The 23,116-nt window shown below is 42.2% G+C and overlaps 2 protein-coding genes and 1 long non-coding RNA gene across 3 annotated transcripts in view; all 3 read right to left on the minus strand.

Moving 5' to 3' along the window:
- Positions 1-1,119: 1,119 nt before the first annotated feature.
- On the minus strand, positions 1,120-6,837 carry LOC115207299 (glycerol-3-phosphate dehydrogenase [NAD(+)], cytoplasmic). The gene is made up of 8 exons (XM_029774284.1): positions 6,717-6,837; positions 4,928-5,105; positions 4,486-4,626; positions 4,076-4,214; positions 3,581-3,693; positions 2,837-3,073; positions 2,568-2,674; positions 1,120-1,794 (listed from the first exon to the last, which is right to left on the minus strand). Exons 1-8 carry the CDS (start codon positions 6,755-6,757, stop codon positions 1,698-1,700), a joined length of 1,053 nt encoding a protein of 350 aa, XP_029630144.1. The 5' UTR covers positions 6,758-6,837; the 3' UTR covers positions 1,120-1,697.
- Positions 6,838-7,666: 829 nt separating this feature from the next.
- Positions 7,667-23,116, minus strand: part of LOC115207300 (SWI/SNF-related matrix-associated actin-dependent regulator of chromatin subfamily D member 1) — a 29,565-nt gene continuing 14,115 nt past the window's right edge. The window contains exons 4-12 of the mRNA XM_029774285.1: positions 22,288-22,410; positions 22,069-22,185; positions 21,797-21,898; positions 18,192-18,353; positions 17,638-17,735; positions 15,290-15,425; positions 12,402-12,524; positions 10,103-10,204; positions 7,667-9,405 (exon numbers count right to left, since the gene is read on the minus strand). Of these exons, the coding sequence (XP_029630145.1) occupies positions 9,352-9,405; positions 10,103-10,204; positions 12,402-12,524; positions 15,290-15,425; positions 17,638-17,735; positions 18,192-18,353; positions 21,797-21,898; positions 22,069-22,185; positions 22,288-22,410 (1,017 nt within the window). The 3' untranslated portion in view covers positions 7,667-9,351. The remainder of the gene's footprint in view (positions 9,406-10,102; positions 10,205-12,401; positions 12,525-15,289; positions 15,426-17,637; positions 17,736-18,191; positions 18,354-21,796; positions 21,899-22,068; positions 22,186-22,287; positions 22,411-23,116) is intronic.
- Positions 15,437-17,634, minus strand: LOC115207301 (uncharacterized). Its single transcript, XR_003880981.1, has 3 exons — positions 17,578-17,634; positions 15,832-17,061; positions 15,437-15,748 (listed from the first exon to the last, which is right to left on the minus strand). It is a non-coding gene; the product is annotated as an uncharacterized LOC115207301 (long non-coding RNA).

The following is a 23,116-nucleotide window of genomic DNA, read 5'->3' on the forward strand; positions in this document are numbered from 1 at the left end:
CGGTACATCCGAACATCACACCTGTGGGACAGGTACAGGATGGCAACAACAACTGCCCGAGTTACACCAGGAACACACAATCCCTCCATCAGTGCTCAGACAGCAATAGGCTGAGAGAGGCTGGACTGAGGGCTTGTAGGCCTGTTGTACGGCAGGTCCTCACCAGACATCACCGGCAACAACGTCGCCTATGGGCATAAACCCACTGTTGCTGGACCAGACAGGACTGGCAAAAAGTGCTCTTCAGTGACAAGTCGCGGTTTTCTCTCACCAGGGATGATGGTAGGATTTGCGTTTATCGTCAAAGGTATGAGCATTACACCAAGGCCTGTACTCTGGAGACGGATCGATTTGGAGGTGGAGGGTCCGTCATGGTCTGGGGCGGTGTGTCACAGCATCATCGGACTGAGCTTGTTGTCATTGCAGGCAATCTCAGCGCTGTGCATTACAGGGAAGACATCCTCCTCCCTCATGTGGTACCCTTCCTGCAGGCTCATCCTGACATGACCCTCCAGCATGACAATGCCACCAGCCATACTGCTCGTTCTGTGCGTGATTTCCTGCAAGACAGGAATGTCAGTGTTCTGCCATGGCCAGCGAAGAGCCCGGATCTCAATCCCATTGAGCACGTCTGGGACCTGTTGGATCGGAGGGTGAGGGCAAGGGCCATTCCCTCCAGAAATGTCCGGGAACTTGCAGGTGCCTTGGTGGAAGAGTGGGGTAACATCTCACAGCAAGAACTGGCAAATCTGGTGCAGTCCATGAGGAGGAAATGCACTACAGTGCTTAATGCAGCTGGTGGCCACACCAGATACTGACTGTTACTTTTGATTTGACCCCCCCCCTTTGTTCAGGGACACATTATTCAATTTCTGTTAGTCACATGTCTGTGGAACTTGTTCAGTTTATGTCTCAGTTGTTGAATCTTGTTATGTTCATACAAATATTTACACGTGTTAAGTTTGCTGAAAATAAACGCAGTTGACAGTGAGAGGACACCCGTCCAAAAACATTAGGGGTGAATTATTTGAACAATTTATTCCTAAATGAATGTCATCCTTTCATATAAGCAATAGGCTACTTCAATAAAGAGGACATAATGAAGGCGGTAACCAGCGATAAGCAGTGAATAACAGTTGTTTATTTAAGTCCTTTGTTAAACATAACAAGGTAATAAAATATGTTTGCAAGACAAATATTTACCAGTGACTGGGTCAAAAGGTATATTAAGGCACTTCTTTCATGTGTTTTTGTGTGGGATTGCCCGAAAAATGCAACTTACACAAAATAGCTGCTGCCACTCATGTGTATATATTTTTTTAAAGACAACTCAAGACATACCCTTCCCATCCCAGAAAACAATTCACCTGTTTAAGGCCAAGGGACATTCTTCTAAACAAAATGTATTTTGGAAAATCTGACACATTACTGAAACATTACCTAGTGGCAACATCACCAATAACAACTTAAGAATCAGTCGGAACAAGGGCTATTTTTGATGATATTGTAGAGGCATATTACAGCAGCCCAGAACCAGAGGTGGGTTTGACTGAGAAGTTTTCTTTCTGAGGTGTTTTGTTCTCCGTGTCTTAGTATTTAGACAGATGAGGTGGACTCATCGTCCAACCCCCTCCTCGTCAGCCTCGCTTCCTTCGGCTGGTTCCAACATTTAAAGCGTCCCAGCATCCTTCAGTCAGTTACATGTGTTCAGGGTGGTTTTGCAAACAGGTGATGAACTCTTTGACGGGGTGTCCATGGAAACAGATCTGGTTGACAGCACTGAACAAGGGGAACCTGGAAGGTGGAAAGCTGGGATATCAGTTTCAGTTTTAAGACAAAAATGCCTGATTCACACCAAAGTGCCAACCCAAACCGTACTGGCTTACAGTATATATACAGTGGTGTGAAGTACTTAAATAAAAATACTTTAAAGTAATACTTAAGTAGTTTTTGGGGTATCTGTACTTTACTATTTAGATTTCTGACAACTTTTACTTCACTACATTCCTAAAGAAAATAATGTACTTTTTACTCCATACATTTTCCCTGAACCCAAAAGTACTCGTTACATTTTGAATACTTAGCAGGACAGGAAAATGGTCCAATTAACACGCTTTTTAAGAGAACATCTCTGGTCATCCCTACTGCTTCTGATCTGGCGGACTTACTGAACACACATGCTTCATTTGTAAATGATGTCTGAGTGTTGGAGTGTGCCCCTGGCTTTCCGTAAATTAAAAGAAAACAAGAAAATGGCGCCAACTGGTTAGCTTAATATAAGAAATTTGAAATTATTTGTACTTTTACTTTTGATACTTAAGTATATTTTAGCAATTACATTTACTTTTGATAGTTAAGTATATTTAAAACCAAATACTTTTAGACTTTTACTCAAGTAGTATTTTACTGGGTGACTTTCACTTTTACTTGAGTATTTTCTATTAATGTATCAGCTCAGTAGTGTGAAAAGGTTATAAGAGTGATTTATACATGTCATTGGACGTTCAATTAAGAACATAACTCGCTCTCAGAAGATTCTGAAGGCAAACTCATCAAATGTAACTCACTTGTCCACCAGGCCCTTCTTCTTCAGAATGTGGTTGACTTCAGCTGCAGTGGCTGGACCCTGGAGTTTCTGACCATTCAACATCTCCTTCTCCAACTCCTCAATAGTCTACACAGGGAGACACAAATACAAAGACAGAGTGAGAGAGATATAAAAAAGAAAGAGATATATATATATAGAGAGAGGGGACACATGAGAGAGAACATTTTTTACATTTATAATATCAACGATAACATGTATGACACACTCTTTCCACACTCCTCACAGCACCTTTCCGGTTTTGGCGAAGGCCTCCGCAATCTTACGGTTGCGTCCTCCGTAGCAAGTTGTGATGAGGTCGGCGACGCCACAGCTCTCCAGGAAAGTGACGGGGGAGACGGGTCCGGCGGTGCAGAATATCCGGGCGAAGGCGATCATCTCCATCAGTCCCAGTCTGATCACCGCTGCCTTGGTGTTATCACCGAAGCCCAGGCCATCACAGAACCCTGCTCCCACCGCCACTATGTTCTGGGGTGGGAGAAGAAGAGCTAGTTTTTAAACCATTACGATCTCAACTGAAAATAGAAATCTAAAAAGCAATTTGACTTAAAAGATTCTCTGACGATGGTCGCATGACCAAAACACATCTGTTACATCACACTCCTTTGTTTGAGCACCTATTAATACACACACACAAACACAATCAGCAGCATTATCCCCTTAAATACTCAGTGTCTGTTTCCTCCTTCCACTTTTTATTTAACTAGGCAAGTCAGTTAAGAACAAATTCTTATTTACAATAATGGCCTAGGAACAGTGGATTAACTGCCTTGTTCAGGGGCAGAACGACAGATTCTTTTACCTTGTCAGCTCGGGGATTTGATCTAGCAACCTTTCGGTTACTAGTCCAACGCTCTAACCACTAGGCTACCTGCCGCCTCTACGCTCTAACCACTAGGCTTACCCTGCCGCCCCAGTCCGGTGAGAACATTGTAACACTTTCCCCCTCTCCTTCCTGCGTAACTAAAGGCCCACCTTGAGAGCGCCACAGATCTCTACCACGTCAGCTTCCTCCACCACGGTAACTCTGAAGTTAGTGGTCTGCATCAGTTTTTTCAGGATGGGGCCCCACTCTTTGTTCTTGCACCCTGTGTGACGAATACAAAACATGGAGAATTATTACACGTGAAAAATATCTTCAATACCATATCTGGGGTTGGCAGGTAGCCTAGTGGTTAGAGCGTTGGGCCAGGTTGCTAGATCGAATCCCTGAGCTGACAAGGTAAAAATCTGTCGTTCTGCCCCTGAACAAGGCAGTTAACCCACTGTTCCTAGGCCGTCATTGTAAATAAGAATTTGTTCTTAACTGACTTGCCTAGTTAAATAAAGGTTAAATTAAATAAAAACTATTTAAAAAAATCATGAAATTGATCTTTACTTATGTAGCACAAAAGCATTGATGTGCTATTTTAATAGTAAGAGATATACTGTGTTCTATTTTCCTAAACAACCAAAACACACACCCCTTACCGATTGTTGTTTCGCAGAATTTCTCCTCTGCGACTTCGTTGGCTATGTTAGCTCCCATCAGCACTGTCATGGTAACACCCAGCTTCTCTCTGATGACATCAGAGATCAGCTTCAACCCCTCGGGACCTTCATCCACGCCCTGAAACATAGATCACCATTGATACATCTATTCATATTGTCTCCCTCATCAACATCCTACGACAACCGATCACCAGGAATGTAGGTCCGCCTCATCATCCTATTTACAACAACAAACAACAAATAGAAGCAGCAGTATTCAATTCTGTAAATTCAAAATCAGAAGTTTGCCCTTTCAAAAAGGTAATTCTTTGCTGTTGCATTGAGGTAGTCATTTTTGAAGATGTGGCCTTATTCAAAACAGGCCCTGAAAGCAAAAAAAAACCAGTCACCTTGATAAGAGACATGCCTACAGCATCCTTCTTGATGTGTTCTTTGATGGTGTCACAGATTCTGTTGATGAACTGGTGTGGAATAACGAAGATCAGGATGTCTGCTCCCTTCACAGCATCCGTCACCTCTGGAACAGCCACCTACATGGGTGAAGACAGATTCATCGGGTGGATGTGTGGCAGACTTAAATCTAAAGGTTGGTCAAAAAAAATAAATGATTAGGTAATAATTCGTTAATAATCAGGTAATAATCAAATCAGTTTTTTATTGAACCTGAAAAGGTGATACATGCATTGTTGTGTTTTCTATCGTGACAAACTGTAAAAAAATGTATGTTAGCTGCACAAGAGATTTGGTTCTGAGTTACTTCTAAAATTATTAATACACACACATTTTTTTCCCCCCAGAGTATTTTGAATGGCTGAAATGAATGAGTCTTACGATGTTTGGGGGAAGCTTGTGTCCGGGCAGGTACTTGACGTTCTCATGGTCTGTATTGATGATCTCTGTGAGTTTACGTCCGTTCACTGTCTCCTCAAATACCCACATGTTCACTGTCGTGTCGAACACGTCAAGCTTTCCTGCATTGGCGCCTACAATCTTGGCAATGGCAGAGCCCCTGTAGATGTGAAACAAAAGTGTCTATTTCAAACAATCCTATTGTTTCATTCCTGTTCTCCACATTTTAGGATCTTAAGAAATTACTTAAATTGAAAGAGGATGATATACTTGTATTAGATCAGGGTGCAAGACCCAGTGAGGGAATCCCACTTTGAGAGATCAACAGGCTAGCAGTGAGATGTTAGAATTTTGAATGTCTTGCAATTGTATTTGGGTGCTCCTGTGGCTCAGTTGGTAGAGCATGGTGTGTGCAACGCCAGGGTTGTGGGTTCGATTCCCACGGGGGGCCAATACAACAACAAAAAAATGCATGAAATGAAATGTATGCATTCACTACTGTAAGTCGTGAAGCTTGTCTCTCAGTGCTGCCAATCAGCTAAGCTTTCTAGCGCCACATATTATGTAACAGATGCTGGAGAGAGATCAGGAGAAAGAAAATTATGCCATAATTCATTCTTAAAAAGTGGACACTAATTATTATTGAGCCAATAATTAACATTCACTGTTTATAATGAATACAAACCACACCCAATGAGTGTAATGGCACAGTAGTGATTACTCAAACATTATTTTACGTCAATCTATGAGGCAAGAGTTATTTTAAAGATCAGACAACTCAATATTGATTCAGCTACTTTCCCCCCATTGTACTAGTAGCCTACATAACAACACAACCTCAGAGAACATGAGAGCATTCCCGAGGAAGTAAATCCAAGGCCCTGCAGTGCGGCAGATCAAAGCGTTTGTTGTCATAGGCGGCGCACAACTGGCTCAGCGTCGTCCGGGTTAGTGGAGGGTTAGGCCGTCATTGTAAAATAAGAATTTGTTCTTAATAACTGACTTGCCTAGTTAAATAAATAAAGGTTACATCAAAAATAACAAATAAATAGCAGCACGGCTGCTGGACATACCACCACCACCCTTCAAGTTCATCACATAATATGTTTAATATGACACGATCAGCCCTTTTGTGTGTGTGTGTGTGTGTGTGTGTGTGTGTGTGTGTGTGTGTGTGTGTGTGTGTGTGTGTGTGTGTGTGTGAGACTGTAAGGAGTTGAACTGCATTCTGCATGAACCAAACATCCGATCAGGTCACTGTGGCTGAAACTTCAATAATCCAGCAAATCTACTAGATTAAATAAACTATATTGAGATCATAAATTAAATTCTGATATTTGCCCCAGTTATGTTGCATTATCACCATAGGTCCAATTGAGACAAATCGAGTCGTGTTATTATTAGTCTGATAAAGCAACAAGGAAAGCAGGGTAACTCCAACACGAACAGGGCAACAGTAGTTTACTGTAGGCCTATCTTTCAAACTGTCATCTTTTTCTGGTGAGATCACATCGAGCTAAAAAAACCCCAAAACAACTCGATACACTCACACAGCTTCAATTCTACGGCCTAAAACGTGATACACAACCGATCCAAAAGATTCAGTGTTACTACCGCCTCAAATTACAGTCCCTTAAATCAGGCATTTGAAAACCGCTTACATGCAAAAACTACCCTCCCGTGTACATTAAGATCATTCTGCATCAGCAGCTCAGAAAGAGCTAAATATGTTTAGAATAAATTAATATATATATATAAAAAAAGTGTTTACCAGTTGCCAGAGCCAATGATGCATACTTTCTTAAGTGCCATGATGTACAATGCGACAGTCCACGGTGTCTGCTGCTTGTCCTGAAGTGCTTGGTGCGAGACGCGTCTGAAACCGAGACGAAATGTATTTATACCGGACACCGTCTGGGTCACGCCTCCTCCTAGTTATTGGTCAGCTCGGTCAGGGCCCGACCAGCTAGAGGACCAGTTCTAATCCCATTAAGGAGCAATGTGTTGCGTTAGGAAGGAGTCTCACATCGTGTCCTTTAGCACACCTCGATGTTCAGAGAGGTGAGGCTTATGACCTACAATGATTAGGATAATGTCAAGAGCCAAAAAAGTTTGGTGAATCAATATCTATAATGTCTAAACTCCTTATCCTACGAACACTATATGCTGACCTGCAGGTCAATGACCTGATCGTCCCCCTGGTTGTTATAGTATACCCTCTGCTGCATCACCCCGCTGCTCTGCTCTGCTGCATCACCCCGCTGCTCTGCTCTGCTGCATCACCCCGCTGCTCTGCTGCATCACCCCGCTGCTCTGCTCTGCTGCATCACCCCACTGCTCTGCTGCATCACCCCGCTGCTCTGCTGCATCACCCCACTGCTCTGCAGCATCACCCCGCTGCTCTCTGCTGCATCACCCCGCTGCTCTCTGCTGCATCACCCCGCTGCTCTCTGCTGCATCACCCCGCTGCTCTGCAGCATCACCCCACTGCTCTGCTGCATCACCCCACTGCTCTGCTGCATCACCCCACTGCTCTGCTGCATCCCCCCACTGCTCTGCTCATCACCCCACTGCTCTGCTGCATCACCCCACTGCTCTGCACAGGTGTGTGTGTTATCAGAACTAAACGGTGATGAGGTGAGCACTAGGCAGGTAACATCTTTAAATGGAAAGAATGCATCAAATGGTTAAACTTTAAATAATTAATTCACAACCAAGAAGTTATCATTGACAATATCCTTTATTATAGCATAGGGTTCAAACATACAGGAAGAAAATAGGTTTGGTCCATGAAATAAAAAATACAATTCATGTCTGAAGATTTAAAATCAGTCTTCAGTATCATCCTTTTACATGTTTTGGGGTCAATTCAGCATTAAATCAGAACGTTGATTGAAATTACACTCAATATTGAAAAAAAATATGAAAATACCCATTGAAAATAGATGTATTTAAATTAACTACTGAACTGATACTGAATTGAGGCTAACGATAACGCTTCTTACATCCTCTACATGTCATATCTAAACAGAAATACCTACAAGCCTAAAGCCTTCTGCCATACTAGCAAAAAAGCTGAAATTGGTGACTGTCACAGCTAAAAAGTGAACCGAGCTCTATGCTTCTCTTCCTCAGGTGTTGATAGCCTTCTGCACACTAACAAATAAAGGATGAAACCCCAGAGGAATTAATCTGAACCGAACAGTAAAAGCCTAAAACCTTGTTCTCCCTCTTCCACACAGGACCAACAAGCAACTGCAACTTGCTGCTAGGTTATAGAGAATGTTCTGGATTAAACCATTGGGGTCACTTGAAGGGGAACGTCTTAGGCAAACGGAGCATTAGACAATGAGTCAAAATGATGGTATGTTCTTTTAAAAACAGACATTTTTCCCTTCACATCAGATTATTCTGCTCATTATTTACAAAAACTAGATAGACTTGAGGTCATTACTACTAAACACTACTTCCTTAATATTCTTTACTTCTAACTAACAACACTTCATTACTTTCAAAAGTTTTTTTTTTTAAATATACAAAAAAAAACAAAGCTCCACCAAAATAGTTTAAAATGAAAAGGCCACTTAAATGATTAACCAATCAACATAGGTGTCATCACCATGCTTCGAAGTGTTCATAGGGGAATTTTGAAGCACACAAGATTCTAAAAGTAGAATTTCTGGAGGTACACAACATTCCAGAAGCATTTAAAATAATCTTGGTAAGAAAGGAACAGCCAACGGGGCAATAGAAGGTCACTGAATACTCACACAACCCCATCAATACCAAACAAACACTGAATATCAATTCCAGACCAAAGGCAGAATGGTAGTGTGCGTAGGCTATCACCTGATCAGTTATGAGTTAGTTTGGACTCAGAGCGGGGTAGATAGTCCAAGCATTTAAAATTAACCCAATGCTCTTTCACCATGGCCAAATGTTACGACTTTAATTGAAGTCCCCTACTTAAAAATACCCAATATTAGTTATTGTGAAATAGCATCAATACTTAGCTTGGGGGTAATTTCAAACTCACTTAGGCCTGAATATAGACTCAAGATCTGTGAGAGAGTTCAGCACAGAAAATAAATGCTTTAGGGATTAAACAGATTGACCATTGAGAGAAAATAAGTCAAAATATATTTTAGTGGGACAAATATAAGAGTAAGTAGCAATTAAACATTTATACATAATCATAACAGCTACTAGTTGATGTTAAAATATATCCTACAGTTACCATCAACAGTAAAGCAGTCTATATCTAAGATGTTTATCTAAGCGTTTTGCAAAAAAATCAGCAGTGTATTTATAAATATGAACGTCCAAAAACTTCTCTTTTCGTCCTCCCAGAGATAACAGTCACTTATTTTCCTCTGTTGACCTGCTTTTCTTTGACATAATCTTGTCTAGGTGTTTCTGATTCCCAGGGCTTGTTCCAACTCCTGGCGCCTCTGTTGGACCTGAAATACATTTTAAAGAAACACAAAAACGAAGAGATTAAAATGTAGATAAAGAACAATATTACATTTCAGAAATGGTAATGCAATTCTCAATTTCATAGAGCACTTTAGAACAGATTAGAGCATGTTATAAGTGAAAGGAATACCATGGAATGCTAGGTAAATAGCAGGGAATGCTAGGTAAATAGCAGGGAATGCTAGGTAAATAGCAGGGAATGCTAGGTAAATAGCAGGGAATGCTAGGCAAATAGCAGGTAATGCTAGGTAAATAGCAGGTAATGCTAGGTAAATAGCAGGGAATGCTAGGTAAATAGCAGGTAATGCTAGGTAAATAGCAGGTAATGCTAGGTAAATAGCAGGGAATGCTAGGTAAATAGCAGGTAATGCTAGGTAAATAGCAGTGGGAACAGTACCGTAAAATAAAATATAACTAAAAATCATGTTAGATAATGATTGTAAGTATTTAGTAGGGCAGAAAAAATTGGCGGTATGAGTCAGCAATGATGACCCTTCATGGGGAATGAATGGCAGAAGGGAGGAGGTTACCTTGGGAGTAGAAGTAACGACATACAGAATGGAGAGAGGTGAGGAGGTTACCTTGGAGTAGAAGTAACGACATACAGAATGGAGAGAGGTGAGGAGGTTACCTTGGAGTAGAAGTAACGACATACAGAATGGAGAGAGGTGAGGAGGTTACCTTGGAGTAGAAGTAACGACATACTGCCTCCTGAGCCCAGGGTTGGAAATAGAACTCAGCTCTCCTCTCTTCTTCTGGGTTCGCAACCACATCAGTCATAGTCTGTAAAAAATAATCACATATACACATTAGAAACTTTAAACTTTTAGTAACACTTCATTAAAAGCCTACAGGTATAATGTGTTGTTGTTTACGCACTATAAAAGCATCATGCATGTTATCTATATTTATCTTTTCTTCATAACAAGTAAAATTCTATTGAGATCAGAAATATCTTTACCAGGGGTGGACCTGTGGCAAGAAGGCGACATCAACCCTATCCTTATATTGTGGTCAAAAACACCGCTCTGGGACCGTCTCTGTGTAAAGCATACTAGGGTTGGTTTGCTCCTAAGCAGGACTCCCTTAAAATAACTTTGCTTGAAAAACAAAAAAAGCGTCAATATTAATGTTTGTCCCTCGAGACGCAGTAGCAACATAGCCAGTATACATTTCCTCAAAATAGTCTTCATTAATCTAAGATAAATCTGTCTCTCGTTGAATGCCAACAAACAATTAATTGCCACTCCGACTAGGAGTATTACTGTTGGCCAATCACAGACGAATGGGCGTAGACTTCAGCTACCACGACTTGCCTCAAGAATTAACATTGTGTGCTTGAACAGCCGGGGGAAAAAAAATAAACAGCCGAACATCAAAACTAACAAAAATGTCACAATTGTCGTCATAGTATATGACCGAACTGTTTCGACTGGGAAGCATGCGACAGGCTTCATAAAACACATCTTCATTCACCTCTGGCATGTTCTTGCATAAGGACAACTAAGGTTACTGGGCGCCAGGCAACCATGCGGAAGGCTGCATTTTCAGGGGGGGGGGGGGGGGGAAGAAATATCCATGAACTTTGGACTGGATTCAGCTAGAATCCCCCCTTTGTTTCGTTGTCATTGACAGTCCAGTCAGTGTGGTGTTTGGTCCTCCTCCAAGAATCAGCTGAACAAACACTACACGTGGAACAGCTAGCTAGTGCTAATGGCTAACATACATCCATGGCAGCTAGCTAGTGCTAATGGCTAACATACATCCATGGCAGCTAGCCAGTGCTAATGGATAACATACATCCATGGCAGCTAGCTAGTGCTAATGGCTAACATACATCCATGGCAGCTAGCAGTGCTAATGGCTAACATACATCCATGGCAGCTAGCTAGTACTAATGGCTAACATACATCCATGGCAGCTAGCTAGTGCTAATGGCTAACATACATCCATGGCAGCTAGCTAGTGCTAATGGCTAACATACATCCATGGCAGCTAGCTAGTGCTAATGGCTAACATACATCCATGGCAGCTAGCTAGTGCTAATGGCTAACATACATCCATGGCAGCTAGCTAGTGCTAATGGCTAACATACATCCATGGCAGCTAGATTGTGCTAATGGCTAACATACATCCATGGCAGCTAGCAGTGCTAATGGCTAACATACATTCATGGCAGTTAGCTAGTGCTAATGACTAACATACATCCATGGCAGCTAGATTGTGTTAATAGCAAACATTCTTATATGGCAGCTAGCTAGTGCTAATGGATAACATATGTCCATGGCAGCTAGCTAGTGCTAACGGCTAACATACATCCATGGCAGCTAGCTAGTGCTAACGGCTAACATACATCCATGGCAGCTCGATTGTGGTAATAGCTAACATTCGTAGATGGCAGCTAGCGCTAATGGATAACATATGTCCATGGCAGCTAGCTGGTGCTAACGGCTAACTAAGTCCATGACTACACAAGGAGAGGGTCATGTTCTGTAAGACACACAGCAAAATGCTTTGCAAAAGAAAACAACAATCTGTGTTTTTAATTGGACAAGTTGAAGTAGTACATCTCCATTTTAGTTCATTTCAATGCATTTTCTTCTTAATGAACATGACCCAGATGATTTGGGAGGTATTAAGTAAAGGGTAATCAGTAACTGGGCAGGACTAGAGAGCTGGTTTTGTTTACCTTGCAAGTTAAGAAAAGAGGCCTGTATACATAATATTGCTGCTCCCCACACATGGGGGCCTCATTTCTTCATCTGAAGCACCAGTTCACCAGAGTTCAGTTCATAGTTTACCTTGAGGTCCCCCATAGAGAGGTGTTTTCCTGTTAGGTTACCTTGAGTTCCCTGCACTGTGACCGCAGCCAGCCATTGATAAAGCCCTGAAGTACCTCCTTGTCCACTCCCCGTTTTCTCCCTACTCAACTATGACCTACATGCAGCACAAGAGCAGTCTTTTCCCTATGTGTGTGTACCTTGAGGTCCCGGCACTGTGACTGCAGCCAGTCGTTGATGAAGCCCTGGGGGTCTCTGGCGAAGCTCAACATGAACTCTCTCTGGGTCTTCAGCTGGTTGATCGTCTCTATGGTCTCATGGATCTACAGGGGAAAAAGGAGAGATCGAGGGTCAAGCCTAGCTCAACATTTAAATAAACTATTGTCTTGAAGGCGTCTGCATGCTTCCCAGCCGAAACAGTTCAGTAGAGTTCGAGCATATATGACGACGACATTTTGTGACGTATTTGTTCGCTTTGTACTTCGGTGAGTTTTTTCTGGACGCAAGCCGAAGTTTGGAGCAGACTTCTACGCCCCTTCGTCGGTGATGGGTCAACAGTAAGTATTCTTCAATAAAGTATTTGTTGTCATTCAACGATAGAGGACTCGTTATCATGCAAACAAATGTTTTATCGAAAAGTACTGCATCAAACATCTGAAAATTACACGACTAAGATCTCGTCGCAGAAAAACAAAAATGAATGACATTTCTTGAGTTCTTAAGATTAATTCTGACTATTTTGTGGAAACGTATACTGACACTCGTTCGGTTCGTCTAGGCGGCAGCCGAACTGAAGCACGCTGACGCCTTTATGGATCTGAACGGGAAAATACTGCAGGATGGACGTCCAAACCAAGATGGATTAAGCGGAGTTACTTTGCTTTGTACAGAGACAAAAATGAAGGCCCTATAAAATCTGTGATGCAGATGAACACGGACGGAATCCAGACAAACGACATCCAGAGAAAAAAAAAGGAATTCAACAATATATTGTACTTAGTCGGGAAACAGGTAAATGTATTGAACATTTATTAGCCCAAATGTATCATAACACATGAACAGAATGCCCCTGTCTGTGTAAGGGTGCACACGTCTACCGTTAGCGATGATAGTAATGAAAACAGTCAAGGTAGATGGAAAGGAGGCTTTGTCAAAAACCTTCAGTTAAATGTTAACTACAGATGGCATTTAGACAGGCAGCACAATTCTGAGATTTTGTTTTAGTAATTTATATTTTGCTCCCCCCCCCCCCCAAATAAAATCACCTCCATTTTGTTTTCTGATGTGAAAAGATCTGATGTGATTGGTCAAAAGACCATTTAGTGGGAAAAAGATCAGAATTGGGCTGCCTGTCAAAACGCAACCATAGTAGCTTATGTATATCTGGCAGAATGATATCATGATTATTGTCATCAATCCAGTGGGTATTTGTTTTGCAAACTCTACCATCATGTGTGCTAGAAACACAGCAGCCTCTTGCTAGGCGCACACTGGAATTAAAGGGGAACTACACCCCAAAATAAATAAAAAAATATCAGTTTTTCCCCAGACCTCAAAAGTGGTCTCTTGATGTGGTTTTAAGCGTTTTTGTGCACTTCCACCATCAAATTTGGTTGTTTACCTATTAACCCCCAGAGTCGATGTCGGCGCCTAATTATCTAATCAGCATAATAAAATAATAATGAGATATGTTTTTTTGCATTGGATGAGTCTCAATCCACCAATTTCGCACCTCCGCATCTGCGGTGAAAGAGCTTGAGCGGTGTTTGTCAGACTATATGAGAACGTCTTCTCACAAAATCGTCTGTAGTGTCTGAACGGCCTATAAAACTATTATGACCCCTCTATGGAGAGATGAGACTCCCACGATGGTGTTCTCCGTTTTGCTCTACGTCCCCCACAAGCATCTTGGGAATTGTCTGAAGTCGGTACAGCCGATCTGCAGCGTCCCAACAGTTTGAACTACATACTAATATGATCCGTGGTCCACAGGCCTCACAAGACTCGTCTGAAGGGTCCCCGGTACAAGATGATTTTTTTAAGGCATGACCTTAAAACAATTACATCTAGTTTAGTAGGATACCCCCCCCAGCTTAGACAGGGCTTAGATTTCCCCGTAGCTCAGTTGGTAGAGCATGGTGTTTGCAACACCAGGGTTGTGGGTTCGATTCCCACGGGGGGCCAGCACAGAAAAAAAAAGTATGATATGTATGAAATTGTATGAAATGTATGCATTCACTACTGTAAGTCGCTCTGGATAAGAGCGTCTGCTAAATGACTAAAATGTAAAATGTAAAATGTAATTTATGTGTTTAAAAAAAAGATAAGAAAAAAGTGCTAATTTGAGAGCAAAAAAAATTAAAAAATACACTTGGGAAAAACTGAAACCTGGAAAAACAAAACAGAGAAAACGGAATTTGGGGAAAAAAATAAATTTAACAAAAAAAATTGAATAGGGCCCTAAACAATACAAATGAATAGTTCTTAACATTTTTCCAGATTTAGCCAGCCAACCAAACTTCATCTGTACTCTCTGTGGTAGAACATTATGTTATCTAGTGCTCCTCACTCAGTATAGTACTGTGACAGTTGTCTTGTAAATTTGCTGTGTTTCATTGGCCTTCGCCCCAGCAGCTAGCCAGGGTCTCTCTGACCTTAGTCTGCACTAGTTACCTCAGCTCTGCTCTCTCTACAATCACAGCAATGAGACATGCAGCCAATGCTGGGTGTGTGTTTGTGTGTCAGAGTCCATCCTGTGGGGTCTTGTTCTTTGTCTGTATTAACAGTCAGAACTTGAAGTAGGCTGCTGGAAGAGGAGAGGGGGAGGAGGACTGTCTATTTGTTATTTGATTTCAGGTTCAGTGAGTTTCTGTGTACAGTCTGTTCCTAGTTCGCCTCTATTTTTCCCCACTCTTCCACCGTCTGTACAATAGCAGAGATAGAAAAAAAGAGAATGTGTAAGGTCAGCTGTTTATTGCCTCAGTCACACAGCCTCAGAATAGCTTACCATAAGTTGTAGGTTAGATTCAGTCCCTTGAAAATCAATGGACCCTTCACTGGACCCTTCAACCATAAGCTCCATACATACCTTGTTGTCCAGGCCAGCGATCTCCTGCTGGCTGGCGGTGGATAGGAGGAAGGAGTTCATCTGTGTCTTTAGAGTGTCGTCCACCTCCACATCGATGTCATAGCAGGCTGTCTTCTTCTGGTCGTTGGGATCCACACTGTAGACACACAGAGAGGAGTTAGATCATGCAGTCTTCCATCTGTAGAGACAGAATTTAGTTCATGCAGAGTCCATTTTTTTATGGGCTTGTTCCAGACTGTCGTTTCTTGCAGTCACGATGCACATCTCAGAAGAGTCCTATCTCAAATTAATGTGTTGTTCCTGAGATATAATTCAACAATTCCGTTGGCATCGAGATCTGATCTGAGCTTCGGGTTATAAAAAAGGGCCAGGAGTTTTTCCCCCTGACCACGCAAACACTCTGGACCCTAGTGACGAGGCCTACCTGGTGACATGGTTAATAATGGGTTAGAGGCCTACCTGGTGACATGGTTAATGGCCTACCTGGTGACATGGTTAATAATGGGTTAGAGGCCTACCTGATGACATAGTTAATGGCCTACCTGGTGACATGGTTAATAATGGGTTAGAGGTCCTACCTGGTGACATGGTTAATGATGGGTTAGAGTCCTACCTGGTGACATGGTTAATAATGGGTTAGAGGTCCTACCTGGTGACATGGTTAATAATGGGTTAGAGGCCTACCTGGTGACATGGTTAATGATGGGTTAGAGTCCTACCTGGTGACATGGTTAATAATGGGTTAGAGGTCCTACCTGGTGACATGGTTAATAATGGGTTAGAGGTCCTACCTGATGACATGGTTAATAATGGGTTAGAGGTCCTACCTGGTGACATGGTTAATAATGGGTTAGAGGCCTACCTGGTGACATGGTTAATGGCCTACCTGGTGACATGGTTAATAATGGGTTAGAGGTCCTACCTGATGACATGGTTAATGGCCTACCTGGTGACATGGTTAATAATGGGTTAGAGGCCTACCTGGTGACATGGTTAATAATGGGTTAGAGTCCTACCTGATGACATGGTTAATGGCCTACCTGGTGACATGGTTAATAATGGGTTAGAGGCCTACCTGGTGACATAGTTAATGGCCTACCTGGTGACATGGTTAATAATGGGTTAGAGGCCTACCTGGTGACATGGTTAATAATGGGTTAGAGGCCTACCTGGTGACATGGTTAATGGCCTACCTGGTGACATGGTTAATAATGGGTTAGAGGCCTACCTGGTGACATGGTTAATGGCCTACCTGGTGACATGGTTAATAATGGGTTAGAGGCCTACCTGGTGACATGGTTAATGGCCTACCTGGTGACATGGTTAATAATGGGTTAGAGGCCTACCTGGTGACATGGTTAATGGCCTACCTGATGACATGGTTAATAATGGGTTAGAGGCCTACCTGGTGACATGGTTAATGGCCTACCTGGTGACATGGTTAATAATGGGTTAATGGCCTACCTGGTGACATGGTTAATAATGGGTTAGAGTCCTACCTGGTGACATGGTTAATAATGGGTTAGAGTCCTACCTGGTGACATGGTTAATAATGGGTTAGAGTCCTACCTGGTGACATGGTTAATGGCCTACCTGATGACATGGTTAATAATGGGTTAGAGGTCCTACCTGGTGACATGGTTAATAATGGGTTAGAGGTCCTACCTGGTGACATGTTTAATAATGGGTTAGAGGTCCTACCTGGTGACATGGTTAATAATGGGTTAGAGGTCCTACCTGATGACATGGTTAATAATGGGTTAGAGGCCTACCTGATGACATGGTTAATAATGGGTTAGAGGTCCTACCTGATGACATGGTTAACTTGTTGGGGATAGGGGGCAGTATTTGCACATCCGGATAAAAAACGTACCCAATTTAATCTGGTTACTACTCCTGCCAAGTAACTACAATATGCATATAATTGTTTGATTCGGATAGAAAACACCCTACAGTTTCTAAAACTGTTTGAATGGTGTCTGTGAGTATAAAAGAACTCATTTGGCAGGCAAAAACCTGAGAAGGTTTCATGCAGGAAGTGGCCTGTCTGACAAGGTGTTGTTGTTCTTGCTTCTGTTTATTGAAGAGTCAGGATCTTAGCTGTAACGTGACACTTCCTACGGCTCCAATAGGCTCTCAGAGCCCGGGAAAAACCTGAACGATGACGAGGCAGCCTCAGGCTGAAACACATAATCGCCTTTGCCAAGTGGCCGATCAGAGGACAAAGGGCTTAGGCGCGTGCCCGAGTCGACCCAGTGATATTTTCTTTCGGCTGTTTACCTACCTACCTGATGACATGGTTAATGGCCTACCTGATGACATGGTTAATAATGGGTTAGAGGTCCTACCTGATGACATGGTTAATGATGATGGGTTCTGGAGGCATCAGGAGAGCATGGAGACGCTGGGGGATCTCAGAGAACTTCATACGCTGAGTCTCAAAGATCTAGAACAAAATATATAAAAAAGAACCTTATTCATTTACTCAAGAACTGGACATGCAAGGATTCAGTATTGTGCTTTGTATGTTTCAGCTTTGGACAGTTAATAAAGATCGTTGGAGGTCTACAGTGTGTTTAGGCTAAGGACAATATTCCTGGCCCATTTACCCTTAACCATAAAGATTATAAAATGGCAAATTACATTGCATAACATCCACCAGGTTATTTAACTATGCCTCAACATTACAGATACAAACGTTGGGAAAAGATACTCTCCCTAAGAAAGCCGTGTTATCTTCCAGCTGTGAACATAGGAGACTGTTTTGTACTGGTCCAGCATGGGAATCGAATCCACAACCCTGCCGTTACAAGCGCCATGCTCTATCAACTAAGCCACATGGGACCACGTGCTCCTCACTGACCTGCTGCAGGTCATTGTCACAGTTGATGTACTCTCTCACCTGCTGCAGGTACTTGTCACAGTTGATGAACTCTCTCTCGTGGGGGTCCTGCAGCTTGTGGGTCTTAACATACTGCCAGAGGGCCTGGATGATGACTGGCCTGGTCTGGGTGTGGATCCCCAACATACGGGCCAGGCGAGGGTCCAACTTGAACTGAGGGGGCTGGGAAAAGGGGAAGGTATGGAGAGGTGAAATTAGCAGTGACATTTACACCATCAAATTGAAAAGTCTCTGAAAAGAGACTCAAATGACAAGAATGTATTTGGGAGAGATATAGAAAGGCCCTGCTGCCAAAACCACCTGGTTCATATTGAATTCAATAAATAAAATTTAAAAAATGAACAGAACATTAACATGACACCATTTAAAGTGGAACTGACAGTGTTTTTGGTTTTTAAAATCAACATTAAATCGTATAGAAATCTGTTCATATATATATATTCTCCAAAGAAGAATATGATACCTTTGTTTACATTCTGAAGCAAGCACAGACACGGTCATTTACACGTTTTCAGAAATTCATAGAATGTTTAGGAATGACGTTATAATCAGGCATTTGAGAAAGTTCTATAGCAATATAGAGCAGGAAAGTGACCGTACATCTGGACAAATAATAGACACCGCAGGCAATAAAACCTAATAAAAGCCTGTCTTGTCTGGGACCAGACTCAGAGCGGTGAATCATAGCCAATCAGAGCTACAGTAGGCCTATATGCAAATAAGCCATACGGTCCTGCCATCATTCACTTTGAACTGGACTGTGTTCACAGGCAGAAGAAACAGCATGACTTTAGATCATTAAAAAAAAGCATTTGGCAAAAGCCACAAAAGCCACCTGAATGGATTTCTGCAAATATGTAAATACCACGGGAGTCCGCTTAGATTTGTGAACTGTACAGTCCTATTGATCAAACAACCATGAAAAAGGTAGGCTCTGTCACTCAAGTTGCCTATGCACATCAACAACAAGATCAACAACTAATGTTAGCCAGAGCGAGATGAGCTCAAATCTAACGAGGGAACAGTAGAAAACTCAAACTTTTCCAGCTAGTTGGCCATCATAATTGCACTGATAAACAATGGGGAATATTAGCCTGCTCGTCCTTCTGCAGCTTGCTTGTCCTAACCAACATTTTGACAACTGAATGGGAACTTCCTGCCCGTCTATTTGATCGATGCCAAATACATTTGATTGACAACTAAGAAATATGCTGACTGTGGATAACAGTCGTTCAAGTTCAGCGTAGCTAGCAAAGTGATTCACATTTCTTGCTAGCTAACCAAATGAAAGGGGAAAGGAGGATACCTAGTCAGTTGTACAGCTGAATACCTTCAACTGAAATGTGTCTTCCTCATTTAACCCCCAACACCTCTGAATCAACTGACAACTGCATCTACAGATGTAGCCACAGAAAAACTCTGCCACTTACCCACTCGTCCAATGACATCCTCCCAGCAGCTAGCTAGGTAATGTTAGGCTCTGTGTTTTTAGCTACATAAATATATATATGCTAACCTATTAGCCACATGACTGACTGACTTATGATCATTGCCCTAATATGGGGGGGAGAACTCTGCCACTTACCCACTTGTCCAATGACATGACATCCTCCCAGCAGCTAGCTAGGTAATGTTAGGCTCTGTGTTTTTAGCTACATACGCTAGCCTATTAGCCACATGATGACTGACTTGTGATCATCTTGCTAGTTTGATTGTATTGACAGTCCCAGCCTTGGTTACATTTGTTTGTTTCTGTCCAGAATATTGAGTCATTGAAACTGAGACAGTGGATCCTGAATGGAGGCAGTAAACAATGTACCAGACCAGCTGTGATTTACAACCTGATAACAGTATGTTTTGTACTACCAACATTAAACAATGTACCAGGACAGCTGTGATTTACAACCTGATAGCAGTATGTTTTGTACTATCAACAGTAAACAATGTACCAGACCAGCTGTGATTTACAACCTGATAGCAGTATGTTTTGTACTACCAACAAATGTACTGGTGAGTTATATGAATCATGCATTGAACTGGATCCATCTATTCTGACAACAATGCCTTACTCTACGTCATGGGATTTGGAATAAAATATAACCTATTTTTAAAACCTCTTATAAAGTAGTTTTGTAGCATGAAGTGGGAATTTGATATTTTTGACAGATTTTACGATTGTCTGTTTCATATCGGCAAAGTAGTTAAAATTCTGTCAGTTTCACTTTAAAGTAAAGATTCCCTCATTTTTAATGTTATCGTTATTATATATATATATATATACACATACACATATATATAATGTATATATATATATATATATATATATATACACACATATACATACATATACATACACACACACACATATACACACACACACACGATGCAAAACTCGTCATACCGGCTGTACTTCTGCCTGCTTGAACGGCAGATGCTGAAATACATATGAAATGACCCTGGGAATAAATATAAACCGCTCAAAGATGCACAAAAACAGTAACATTCAAAATGGCTGAATCTTTCCTTTAAGAGCTGAATCGTTTTGTTTTTGCCGGAGTGTCTCTTTAAAACTTCAGTGACACCTAGAGGATGTATATGAGAGGTCCCAGGTTGCGATTATTATAAATGTTTTTACCTGGTAGTTTAGTATGAGCAGGACAGTGAGTACGGTTACATGGAATCAATGCGATTATTGTGGACAGTCAGATTAATATAATAGTTTGATTAAAACGTTTACGTGCTTTGCATAAAGAACGATTTCCCTAATAATCCTGTTTACATGGACACATCTGAAATCATGCAACCTGATGACACACTGATCAATGCAGAAAATAGCCAATCAAAATAGATGTTCTACCCCAGCGACCATGTTATTTTTGTGAAGAATATTTGATTCGGAGTTCAGACAAAGTTTCTACGTGAAAACTACTTCTAAGATGCATACTTTAAATTTGTTCCGAACTCACTTCACCCAGGCTAACGAGGGAGGCCCCCTGTTGGCGGGCTAACGAGGGAGGCCCCCGGTTGGCGGGCTAACGAGGGAGGCCCCCGGTTGGCGGGCTAACGAGGGAGGCCCCCGGTTGGCGGGCTAACGAGGGAGGCCCCCGGTTGGCGGGCTAACGAGGGAGGCCCCCGGTTGGCGGGCTAACGAGGGAGGCCCCCGGTTGGCGGGCTAACGAGGGAGGCCCCCGGTTGGCGGGCTAACGAGGGAGGCCCCCGGTTGGCGGGCTAACGAGGGAGGCTCCCGGTTGGTACTAGCAGATCAAAAATACACAGCTGGAACTCCGATTAAGGTATTTACATGTTCTAATAATTTGAAAGAATGCTCAGAAAACCAGGTGTTTAACTTCAATTTTGACCTTACGTTGATTAAGATAAGCAGAGTAAGGTGTGTATAAGACTATTGCATAATCGGCTTACTGCCATAATCAGTTTAATATTGAATTATTACTGTGCATGTAAACGTACTCAGTGTAATATGTGTTTTTACCTGGTAGTCCAGCATCAGCAGGACAGTAAAAATAATAATAATAATAATAATAATGTGTTTTTACCTGGTAGTCCAGCATCAGCAGGACAGTAATAATAATAATGTATGTTTTTACCTGGTAGTCCAGCATCAGCAGGACAGTGCAGCGTACCCCCACATCACCTGGTCTCTTCACCTGGAACCCGTCTGTCTCCTGAGTGGTCGCAGTCCTGTGCCACTATGCAATACAAATAACTTTGTTTCTTTAGAACACAATCGCATTACTAAGGCTACAATAGAGAAAGTGGTTAAGAAGAGTGGAGGCGGCAATTCGCTTACATTGTTCATGAAAATAAAAAAATGTAATTATAGATTTTTACATCCGAACATTAACCTGCATCTTTTTACCTCGACCAAGTGATTGTCAGGCCCATAGAGGTCCTTGTCCAACTCGATGACCAGAGACTTGAAGAAGGAAGAGAACTTTCTCTTCTGCTTGGTTGCTTCATACTTGGACACAGCAGTCTGAGAAAGAAAACAATTATCAGACGCATTTCACCAAGTTACATAAAAACACACAGACACTAACCTTCAACACAAAAACATACAACTAATAATTAGTCTTACATCTTCAAGCAGGCGTCCTTCGACACGCAGTTCCCATGATGCAACAGTGCCCTCTCCGTCTTCTGCGTCGGGCTTGGCAGGGTTGAACGTGTTGGATATGAAGATACGAAGCTTTCGCTTTTGCTGAAACACAAAAAAGTCCAGTCATGTTGAATTTCACTATCAAAATGTGTATAATCTTCAGAGGAAAACATGGGAAGTGATGAGCAGGGAAAACTCAACCTGGACCAAGCCCTAATCCTAGAGGCACGAAAGAGAAAAACGCGATGTAAAAAAAAGGCCGACGTGCGGACACCCTGACAAAACTACGTCGACGGGTACATAAAATTGCCTCTACCCTCTGTTCTATTGGTGAATGTACAATCACCGGAGAACAAACTGGATGAGCTCCGTTCGAGACTATCCTATCAACGGGACCTGAAGAACTATAATATTCTAAAAAAAAATTTAAAGAATTGAGCACACAGCCATGCAATCTACAAAGAAAAACATTGGCAGTAGAATGGGGGGTACTGAAGAGCTCAGTGATTTTCAACGTGGAACAGTCATAGGACACCCTGCTAGAGCTGCACCGGTCAACTATAAGTGCTGTTATTGTGAGGTGGAAACGTTTAGGAGCAACAACGGCTCAGCCGTGAAGTGGTAGGCCACACAAGCTCACAGAACAGGACTGCCGAGTGCTGAAGAGCGTAGTCTGTCCTCGGTTGCAGCACTCACTACCGACTTCCAAACGGCCTGTGGAAGCAACGTCAGCACATGAACTGTTCGTCGGGAGCTTCATGAAACGGGTTTCCATGGACGAGCAGCCGCACACAAGCCTAAGATCTCC

The sequence above is a fragment of the Salmo trutta genome, chromosome 14 (assembly GCF_901001165.1).
Source record: "Salmo trutta chromosome 14, fSalTru1.1, whole genome shotgun sequence".
Classification (NCBI taxonomy): Eukaryota; Metazoa; Chordata; class Actinopteri; order Salmoniformes; family Salmonidae; genus Salmo; species Salmo trutta.